This window comes from Pimephales promelas, chromosome 23 (assembly GCF_988280905.1).
Source record: "Pimephales promelas chromosome 23, fPimPro1.hap1.1, whole genome shotgun sequence".
NCBI classification, from domain to species: Eukaryota; Metazoa; Chordata; class Actinopteri; order Cypriniformes; family Leuciscidae; genus Pimephales; species Pimephales promelas.
The window spans coordinates 28089170-28101253 of NC_142791.1; the positions used below are offsets into that span (position 1 = coordinate 28089170).

At 35.8% G+C, this 12084-nt stretch overlaps 1 protein-coding gene across 2 annotated transcripts in view; it reads left to right on the top strand.

Annotated features, from left to right (window-relative positions):
• The window catches only part of pdlim5b (PDZ and LIM domain 5b), a 135812-nt gene that overhangs the window by 26585 nt on the left and 97143 nt on the right, over positions 1–12084 (top strand). For both annotated transcript variants that reach the window (XM_039677252.2, XM_089126119.1), the window contains exon 3: positions 9508–9659. In XM_039677252.2, the coding sequence (XP_039533186.2) occupies positions 9508–9659 (152 nt within the window). The remainder of the gene's footprint in view (positions 1–9507; positions 9660–12084) is intronic.

Genomic DNA, 12084 nt, shown 5'->3' on the forward strand with positions numbered 1-12084 from the left:
ATGGATGGACAGAAGGATTGATGGATGGATGGATGGATGGACAGAAGGATTGATGGATGGATGGACTGAAGGATTGATGGATGGATGGATGGATGGACAGAAGGATTGATGGATGGACAGAAGGATTGATGGATGGATGGATGGATGGACAGAAGGATTGATGGACTGAAGGATTGATGGATGGATGGATGGACTGAAGGATGGATGGATGGATGGATGGATGGATGGACTGAAGGATTGATGGATGGATGGATGGACAGAAGGATTGATGGATGGATGGACTGAAGGATTGATGGATGGATGGATGGATGGACTGAAGGATTGATGGATTGATGGATGGATGGATGGACTGAAGGATTGATGGATGGATGGACTGAAGGATTGATGGATGGATGGATGGATGGACTGAAGGATTGATGGATTGATGGATGGATGGATGGACTGAAGGATTGATGGATGGATGGATGGACAGAAGGATTGATGGATGGATGGACTGAAGGATTGATGGATGGATGGATGGATGGACTGAAGGATTGATGGATTGATGGATGGATGGATGGACTGAAGGATTGATGGATGGATGGATGGACAGAAGGATTGATGGATGGATGGATGGACAGAAGGATAGCGGGATGGATGGATGGACTGAAGGATTGATGGATGGATGGATGGACAGAAGGATTGATGGATGGATGGATGGGTGGACTTAAGGATGGATGGATGGATTGATTGATGGATGGATGGATAGATAGAAGGATTGATGGATGGATGGGTGGATTGATGGATGGATGTACAGAAGGATTGATGGATGGACTGAAGGGTTGATGGATGGATGGATGGATGGATGATGGACTGAAGGATTGATGGATGGATGGGTGGATTGGATGGATGTACAGAAGGATTGATGGATGGATGGAGGGATGGAGGGATGGATGGATGGGTGGACTGAAGGTTTGATGGATGGATGGATGGACAGAAGGATAGCGGGATGGATGGATAGATTGCTCGGATGGATAGATATTGCTGAAACAACCTACATTATACCAACAATATACATTTAATACGGGTTAGATCAAGTGAAAAATCTCTTTAAGGGAATTGCAGGTTTCCACTTTTTACAGTGAATCACGGATACTAAAATAACACTCTCAAGCTCTGGTTCTCAAGACAAATATTCCTACACTTTTCTTATATGAAGTAAGTGTGCCGTAATAGATGTGTTATAGGAACACAGTGCCTCATCCGGTTCCAGCAAAACACCTGGTTTGTCCTGAAACGCTCCTGGAATGTTTGACACGGATCACACCGCGAGAGAAATCTCCCAGATCCAAATAAGGCATTTTAAAGAGAGTTTCAGCTGGCTCTCTGTGACTCGACGCCGGCGTCCAGAAACTGGTTCATTCGTTCCTTCAGCCGCTGCAAATGAAGCCCTTCAGCATTTCAGCCGCCGGTGCGAGTCTGTGTGAGGCCCTCCGGGGGAAACACACTCTTTTGCTTCGAGTCCGTCAACTTTACTCTACGAGTGTGGTCTTAATACGCCGACAGAAAAATCTTGTAACACATCGACATGTTTTCAAGTCTCGATGGAGGAAAAGCAGCCGTTCCACTAAAGTTAACACACAAATATAATCTTTCCACAGTTAGAGGAGGAATCGTGACCCCAGTCTGCTTTCATCAGTGCTGTTTGCCAAGACCAGGATCTCAGTTCTGCACTAAATGATTCAAATTTGGGCTTTTTATTGAGCCAAAATTAAATATTTGTACCAGAAATAATTGGGTTTGTGGTTTGAGGCGAAGCAAACTAGTCCAACACATTTAATACGTTTCTAAGTCATTTAACACAGCTGGCTAAAGGTTACTTTGCGGTGATCGTGACGTTGCATGTGCACTACCAGCCAAAAGTTTTGGATCGCTAAGATTTTTAATGTTTTCAAAAGGAGTTTCTTCTGCTCAAATTAACGGTTTTCTATTTTTTTAAATATATTTTAAAATGTAATTTATTCCTGTATGTTCAGCATCATTACTCCAGTCTTCAGTGTCACATGATCCTTCAGAAATCACTCTAATATGAGGATCTGATGCAAAAAAAAAAAAAAAAAAATATATCATTATTATCAATGTTGAAATCAGTTCATATTTGTGTGGAAACTGTGATGCATTTTATTTTCAGGATTCTTGATGAATAGAAAGTGAACAGCATTTATTTGAAATAGTCTTTTGTAACATTTTAAATGTCTTTATGTAACTTGATCAATTTAATTCATCCTTGATGAATAAAAGTATTGATTTATTTTATTTCTTTCCCCCAAAAAATAAAATAAAATCAATTCTTACTGACCCCAAACCTTTGAACGGTAGCGTTTAAAGTTACTTTAAACTTTCTATTCATCAGAAAATCCTCAAATAAATAAATAACTGTTTCCAACACTGATAATAATCATAAATGTTTCTTGATCATCATAGAGTGATTTCTGAAGGATCATGTGACACTGAAGTAATGATGAAATGAGTAAAGATGCTGAAAATTCAGGAATAAAATACACTTTACTGTATATTCACATAACATAATTTACATTGGAATAATATTTCACTATATTATTTATTTTAAATCATATAAATGCTGCCTTGGTGAGCAGACGAGACTTCTTTTAAAAACATAAACTCTTTTGACTACTGTCGTGTAGATCCACCTTGAACCTGTTTTGATGCACAAACAGTAAATGATGCATTTTTAATGTAGATCGCTATTGTTAGTCATACAGCGATTATGATCATGATATACTGCACACAAGAGGAATGGAAACTTGCCTTCGGTCTTGTTTCGAAAACACGCTTGCGTTTGCAGATTTTGACATGCAGTTCACAGAGCGGATAATGATGATCCGTGGCTTTATCATCAAACAATTTCACCTTAATTTGATTTGATTTGTGTTTGTGGCTAATGAAGCTAATTTTGGAAGCGTTTGGCTGGCGTCCCTGTCGAACTGAGATGAATGTCTTATTCTGTCTGGTTCAGCATAACTCTTCTCCTCATCAGTTTCCCTGAACTGCTTCTCTGTAATCATTCGCATCACCATACGGATATTATTATTCACATGGCTGGTGTTTTAGCCACCGTTCTCTCATTTCTGCTCATCTTCGGTTTAAACTCGGACGGAACGTGTGTGTGTGTGTTAGAGAGAGATTTTGTGTGTGTGCCTGTGTGTGTGTGAGAGAGAGAGAGAGCGAGAGAGAATGAGAGGGAGTGTGTGTGTGTGCACTTGTTGTGCCTGTGAGGGAGTGTGTGCATGAGAGTGTGAGTGACTCTTTCCCTCCCTCACACACTTTCTCTCTCTCACTCGCTCACACACCCTCTCTCTCACTCACACACACACACACACACACACATGTGTGATGTGGCCCGTGATACCCTCAGACGCTATAAAAGGAGAGCGTCTGCAGAGCTGTGGTGTTGTATCTGAGCAATTCATTAAGTTAGTTCGTTAAACAGCGCTGATCCTGCGGCGCGTTCAGCGTCTGCCAAATGGACGAGGCGAGCGTCTCAAACATGTGTTTCTACAGGCGCTGCTCTGCCAAACACAAAGCGTTCGTTCATTTTGGCCAAACAAAAGATATTTGTCCTGTTTGTTTCATTATAGGCAAGGCAAGTTTATTTATATAGCACATTTCATACACAATGGAAATTCAAAATGCTTTACATAAAAGGAATTAAAACAATAAATATAAATAAAAACAGTTAAGAGTAAAAATAAAATAAAGTAATACCCCTATCTGAGATGGAAGAGATTGAGCTGGTTTACGGTGCTACTGGACCTCCAGCCCAGGGATGTACTCTGCTGGGGTGTGTTTTAGTATACACTCGGTTTACTTTCTTTTTGGTTTGTGGTGTTATTTGTCTTATTGTGAATTTGAATATGTGAATAATCTGTGAAATGTTATTCTTAATCTTTTATCAAAAATATGCTGCCTTTTAAGTTTTCATAACCTAAAAAAAATTTAATCACAAATTTTTATTATTCATGTGAAATTGTATAATATAAATAATTGCATATAAAATTATATTTTTATTTAAGTAATTATATTGTAAAATATCAAATTCATATATTCATAATTATTTTAGGTTTAATGTAATTATTTATTTTCATTATTATTTTTTGATTTATTCATACATGTATGTGTGTTTTTATTTTTATTAGATGATTTTCACAAAGAATGAAACGTGTACATGTGAGAGTTCTCCTCTCACACATCATAACTCAGCCCAACTTATTAATCTTTCATTTTGAAAAAGCTGCTAGAAATATGATGGATAAAACCTTTTAAAGGGAAACATAAAGGCAAACTGTGAGATGTTGTGTTTGATTTGGGGTGCAGTTCTCCTCTGCGGTGGGATTTGATCCTTGTTGCCTTTAGCTTTATGAGACTGAGGTTTGGTTTATGACGTTAATAAAAGAAATGGCTGCTGGGACCCGTGCTGATGTTGAGCGGCTCTCCTACACGCGTGTCTGCATCAGTGTAGCGTGAGGAGACCCCTCGGCTCTCATCGTGTTCCTGTGCTGTCGGGTCTCCTTGGGCCATTAAATTGGGTTCAGGCTCCAAAGCCCGGCTGTTGTTGCTGACCTGATGACTCGGAGCGCTGAGTTAGTGTGTGTGTGTGTGTGTGTGTGACCCCGTCTAACTCGCAGAGGTGCTTTCTTAGATGTGTTTGGCAGAGTTTAAACGTGTGACCTAGTTCTGGAATAATGCAACATGGTGCATGTCATTTCTTAGGGCCCTATGAAATCCTTTTTGCCCCCTACCCCCAAATTATGGTATATATTTTTTTTTCTTTTTTTTCCTCAAATTTAGAAATCAAAAACCATGTCTAATTTATTGAAATTTTGTCTACATGTGGAAATAGCTTTTATTTTTCATTTTGCATCATATTGCTTTATTTTTTTAATATTTATTTATTTATTTATTTTTTTTAATGTTATGTTTCGTTATGTGCTTTTGTCTTTTAATAAGATTTATTGAGGTTTAATTTATTAATATTTCAGTTTTAGTTTTTATTTATCATTTTAGGCAACAAGTCTAATTTTTGTTTTAGTTAATGACAAGAAACTTAAATTTTTCTCAATTTCGTTTTTTTAAAATTATTTATTTATTTATTTTCTCGATTCAATCTTAATAGTTTAATTATATTTCAAATTAATTTCAAAATGCAGGTCTAAATAATTTAATTCATAAACCTTTAACAACTTGTATTAAATGTATTACCTTTTTTTGTAATAATACAGCCCCATGAAATGTTTGTTTGTTTTTCTCAGAAATGTTGTGTTCCGTTTAAATTTTTCTGGATTTATGATTTAATATAAAATTATTTTCTTTGAGTTTCTGTGTGTGTAAGATGGACCTTTTTTATGACTGAATTTCTCCATTCAGTCCACATTTTTCCTCATTGTAGAAAGTATAGGGATGAGAGACTTTTACTTGACAAGTCTTTTAAAGATAACAATAAATCACAATTCAACTTCTTGAATGAAATACACCTGTCCACATGTTGCTCTAAACCCAGTCAACTAAAAAAAAAACTTGATTCTTCAGGGTCGAAGTGTTTCTCTCATCAGTTGCACATCATAATTGCTGTTTTGAAGCGGTCGGGCAAGAGCAGAGCAAGTCTTAGTCTGACTCGGGAGGGGTAGTGTCTTTGGTTGAGTTACTCTAGTTGCCTAGCAGATGTGAAGTGAAGAGAACAGCGTGATGAATGACTGATGTTCTTCATGCATGGTTGCGTAATGCCTCTAATGCACACCTGTAAATGAGTCCTCCTTGTTCAGACACATCGAGCGCCGCAGAGGCTCCATGCCAGTTCACTTCATATCAGTCTTATCGAGAAAACATGAAATGAAACGTTTATTAAAGCCCCCCTGTGGTGTAAATCCAGCGTTTAATGTTGTTTATGTGGTGTTTTTAATACACTTTAACACACACCATGTGTGCGTTGATAAGTGGACCGCATTGCTGAGTATTTCCTCCTTAAAACTGCAGTGAACCAAAGACAGTCTCAAAAACACGCTTTGAAATCGCTGGTGTTTCTGACGTCACAAACCACCTTGTAACCAATCAGATCAACGTGTGATCGACAACCTGTGAGTGGGTGAGTGGAGGCGGGGCTCATCTGCATATTCATAGAACCGCGCATTCTAAATGAGGCGAGGGTGACGAGTTACATTCAAGAGATTTTAAAGCATTAAGAATTTTATTTCAAGAAAAAAAACCTAAGTATATATAATTCAAATGTGCTTTCATATATCTCAACTAATTTGTAAATCCAACAGATCCGATTCTCTGAACTGTGGCACAAACTAACATTGCGTGTATACAGTGCAACTAATGTGACCGTTATAAATGTGTTTAAACAACAAAACACATCCACTTGCACATATTTGACACATTTGACAATCGGACTATCAGATATTTCATGCTATAGCTAATAATTTAGTGAATATTTTGAATACAAAAGAAAAAATGACAAAAGCAGATCATCAACAACTGGTTGAGGAACGACCACTCCTCGAGTAGTCAAAGGACCTTGCTGGAAATGACCATTTAAGACAAAAGTCTCACCTAACTACGTTTCTACCCCTCATCCCCCACTCGTTCTCTCACCAAAACTCACACAAGAATATATATGGTTTAATGTGAATGATTATCATTGGGTATTATACATATTTAGTATAATTAATAATATTAATATTTATATATTAATTATTAATTTAATTTTTAAAGGGGTTGTTCAGGATCTTGGACATCAGACCTCATTTCCAAGTTAGCCTGGGTGTTATTTATGAGTGGAGACTTCATCCAGTCATTAGTTGCGTAGTTCGCCGGTGCTAGGCTAGCGCGAGTCAACGGTAACTGCTAGCCTGCTATTAAAAAACAGTTTTACCCACTCCACAGTTACACCAAAAGCAAATACATTATAACACCAGACTGTCGATGAAAATGTCTGTTGAGAGAATAATGTTAGAAATCAACACACACACACACACACACACACACACTGTGTATCAGTATATTGTGTCTGTGCAGCTCTTAAAGTGACAGCAGCCTAATATTCCTGCTGTCATCTCTATAATGATGTTAATCAGACAACAAAAAACAGGCACTATTCTTCAATGAGTAACTTTATTTGTCATGTATATTTTATTTTTAAACTGCAGTGTTATTTTACATTTAATCACTGTTTCTGAACCTGAATACCTGGAAATCTTAAAACATTGAGTGCAAGTTTGTTTGAAACAATTTTATTTTAGGCCTAAGGTTTTGGGCATCTGGCACGTTGTTGGGTGTGGAAGGTTACCAATGTGATTGGATAGCATTAATTTAATTTACAGGTAAAGCAATTACTGAATTCATTGAAATAAAAGACTTTTTTCCAAATATTTTTTTTATTTAAATTTTTGGTAATGCCGTCGTGTAGGTCTTAAATTTCAGTGTTTATGATCTTAAAATGTCTTAAAAAGGTCTTAAATTTGACTCACTGAAACAAACCTGATTTAATTTCACTTGTATCTCGGTTCAGTTGTATTTATTTGAGCGATTGCTAATTTTTTAAATTTCTTTTTTTGTTCTTTTTGTGTTTACTTGCCTTTAATAATGCTTGAAATTTAAATGTGTTAGGCTAGTTGTTTAGTTTGCACTTTGTGGTGTTGGATGAAATATAACATGCATTTCTCTAGATTTATTCATCTTGGAGAAAAAAAACAAACAAAAAAAGTCTGTATAGTTGCAGTGCATTCTGGGGTTTTTTTTGTAAAGAATACATGCAAGGCCTTTAGAACCTCTACAGAAGCCGGTGTGTGTAAATCAATGGAGTAAAGACTTTCCTTCCCCTGTTGTGAGTTATCTAGTAAGGTATCGGGTTGTTTATTAGCCCAGACAAGATCTCAGGACTAACAAGAGCGAGGTTCGTTTCTAAGACGGAGACTAATAGGCCGTCAGCTCTAATCTGATACGGTCGACAGCGCTGCAGTGTCTCAGAGCTACAGATTCACAGATTCCCCTAATACATTACAGCTGGCCTCTTGTGTTCGGCCTCGTCTAGTGTTTCATCAGAGACCTAAACTCACCTGAACACCTCACACGTGTACCGATCCGTCTTCCAAATTGGGGTCAAGAGGGTCAAAGGTCAGAGGAACATCAGTCATTTGTTGTTCTTCAGCTTCTGTTAATGGTTTGATTATTAAAAGGCAGATCTTTTTGCTGTGTAATCATTATAAATCCTGTAAATCTGGAGAAATATTACATACGCCATTCAAGATTTCCAAAATATACATTTGCGAGTGGTCTACTCTGTCCACTCTGCCTTTTTTTTTTTTTTTTTTTTTTTTTTTGACATTTATATTGTATTGCATTATTTTATTTTTTTCTACTCGCATTTTTATTCTTGTATTGCATTTTATCAAAAGCCCTTATTGTTTTGTATTGCTCGTGTATTGTATTGCATGTATTGCATTTTTACTAAAAAAGCCCTTCTAGGGACTAATGTTGTAAATTAGCTTTGGCTAAAAACATTGATACATGCATCAGATCACTATCAAAGTGTATCTATGTTATCTGTATCTGTCCCTATCTAAATAAACTATAATACTAAGGTAGGATGTGTGATGCATCGTCAAACCATTGTTATTTTTAACTAAAACCATTAAAAACAGTTCCCCCTTGATTGATATTAAGCTGAAATAAAATATACTGTAAGTATTAGATGAGAAGCTTTAACTTAAAAAACATAAATAGAAATGAGAAATGAAGCATTGGCAACTTAAAGAAAATAAGTTGAAGTATTACAATTTAAATAAATGGAAAGATAAATAGAAATATTTGAGAAAAATGAAACCACTAATAAAAGTCACAAATAACATGACATTAGAACTGAAACTTAAACAAAAAATGGAAAATATAAAAAAATAATATTAATAAATACTGTGATGGTATATAAATAACACTGTCAAGCATCAGTCTAATCAGGGTAAAGTAACGCAAGACTGAAGTCAGGCAAAAAAAAAAAATACATTTTGCTCAAATTTATGAATGCAATTTGTTGAAAGATTGATTATATATTTGAGATTTTGAAGTCTAGCGTCTCTCTTTTTAATTACGATCACAATTAAAGGTAACTAAACTTAACTTGATTTGTGTGAGAAACTTCTTGGATTTCTTCTTGGATTTGGAGTTGATCTCTCTGATTTGTAAATGAATCTTTTTAATGAATCTGCTTCACAAAACCACATGATCAGATTGAGCTCACTGGATAATGGCTCTCTGGATTATCAGTGAAACTCTATTGCAATCGATTGTGAGTTAAATCTCTCTTTTGCACGTCACATGATAAATATTGTTTGTGTTGTTGCACATGAATTCTGTTTCAAATCAATTACTCTTTCAGCTCCGATAGAATATAGCGATGGAATTAGACGCCTAGGGTTGTGTAGAAGTTTGTTTCTGAACTGTTTGTGTTTTTAGCTGACAGATGGAGGAAAGGCTGCTAAAGCCAAGATCAGCGTCGGGGACGTCGTTCTGTCTATCGACGGCATCGCCACAGAGGGAATGACCCACCTGGAAGCCCAGAACAAAATCAAAGCTTGTACGGGGAACCTAAACCTCTCACTGCTGAGGTAAGACACACACACACACACACACACACACACACACACACTATTTCTTCAATGACTTTTCAGCAGTCAATGTCTCATGGCACCCAGACGTTTGGCTTGGACATGCAGATGTAAATGTGTATTGCATTACATACATATCGCATAAGTCTTAATATCTGTCAGATTGGAAGCTCAATCACCAAATTGTGGTGAACACTGGAATATTCTTGTGCTTGTAAGACTCGTCAGCTCACCAAGGCTGTATTTATTTAGTAAAAATAGTGAAATATTATTATAATGTAAAAAAGTGGTTGTGAATATATAGTAAAATGTCATTTATTCCTGTGATCAAAGCATCATTACTCCAGTCTTCAGTGTCGCATGATCCTTTAGAAATCACTCTAATATGATGATCTGATGATCAAGACACATTTATGATTATTATCAATGTTAATAACCATTGTGCTACTTTCATATTTTTGTGGAAAGTTTTGGCTAAGAAAGTTTTGAAGGAAAAAAGATATTTATAAAGATATTATAAACTATAATAATATCACAAAATTTCTATTTAAAATAAATGCTGTTCTTTTGAACTAGAATCCTGAAAAATAAAATGGATAATTTTTTCCTAAAAAAATACAAAAAATAATTAAAATTATATATATATATATATATATATACAGTATATATATGAAGAGTTCAGATGCAAAAGCCTCTAAATGCCATTTGAAATTTTCTTCTTTAATGATGATTTTTTTTGTACATTTCAAATTTGTACATTTAAGTTCAGTAATTTCACTTAAATAACAATTAATAGGTAATTATCATTGCCATTTAAGTGAAATTACTGAACTTAAATATACAAGCTTGATAAAAATCATCATTAAAGAAGAAAATTTCAAATGGCATTTAGAGGCTTTTGCATCTGAACTCTTCATATATTAGTTTTCAATATTGATAATAATCATAAAAGGCTAAATCAACAAATGTGATCATCAGATCCTCATATTAGAGTGATTTCTGAAGGATCATGTGACTCTGAAGACTGGAGTAATGATGCTGGACATTCAGGAATAAATTACACTTTACTATATACTCACATAAAAATCAGCAGTTAAAAATTTTATTAATATTTAACTTTTTTACAACCTTGGTGAGCAGAAGAGGCTTTCAAAAGCAATAAAATTATGAATTACTCCATTCTGTTGACTTGACTGAAAGCGAACTGATGGTCGTCCAGATACGATCATGGATTGTGTAAATATGACAGCGGTGCCTCGGAGGAGAAGATTTGTTTGGTTATTGCAGTTCTTGGCCCGGTTTGTGTCTTCCCATCACGGGACACGCAGGATCTAATGCAGTCAAGATGTTGGGACCGACTGGCTCTGGTGCTTCAGCTTGTTCTGATGGCCTCTCTCTGCTCATCATGTCGAGGCTCCTGGCCACTGAATCTTTAATTGCAGTTTAGTTCATTAATTATTATCAGTTATCAGCGTCCGACATTCAGCCTAGGGTTGCCGAATTAGTGCATTGCTAACTCATCATTTACTCACTCTCATGTCATTCCAGACCTTTTCTTCTTCTTTAGGTTAATGATATTTATGCATTTTGGCTGATGATTTTATCCATAGTGACTTGCATTTTTATCAAACTCATGCAAATTTCAAGATTGCAAGATCTAATGTTTTAATTTCATATGAAGAGTTCAGATGCAAAAGCCTCTAAATGCCATTTGAAATTCTCTTCTAGAATAATAATTTTTATCAAGCTTGTATATTTAAATTCAGTAATTTCACTTAAATGGCAATTCATAGGTAATCTTCATTGCCATTTAAGTGAAATTACTGAACTTAAATATACAAGCTTGATAAAAATTAACATTCTTGAAGAAAATTTCAAATGGCATTTAGAGGCTTTTGCATCTGAACTCTTCATATACAGTAAAAGCAAATGCGGATAAATGCTTTCAAGCTCCGGAAAAGGCCATAAATCTATCTGTAAATAAAAAATTAAGTTTGTTTGGAGAACAGACACAAGTTTATGCACTCAGATGTCCTGGAATATAGTCATAAATACCTCTTTTGATGCTTTTCTGGTCAGTTTTGCAGCTGGACCTTATCCATTTCAATTATTTTCATTGCAAGATTTATTTTGTGAGAGGCTGAAGTAAATGATGACAGTGTGTTTATTTCTGCATGATTTATTCCAGTAAATGTGTGTTGACCATAGACAAATTAATTAAAAAATGGAGGGCATGTACTGTAGATTTCATTAAGGTTTAGTTTGTCTGAAACGAAGCAGCTCTCTCAGTGCAGCGACAGGAACGGCTCATATTCTGGAGTTATGGGCCCTTTGAAAGGAAATTTAGGGAAGAGAGATTGTGCAAGAGCTCTGGAATCTCCCATTAAAGTCTTTTATAGCTGTTGAACATTTGTCAGTGTGTCTG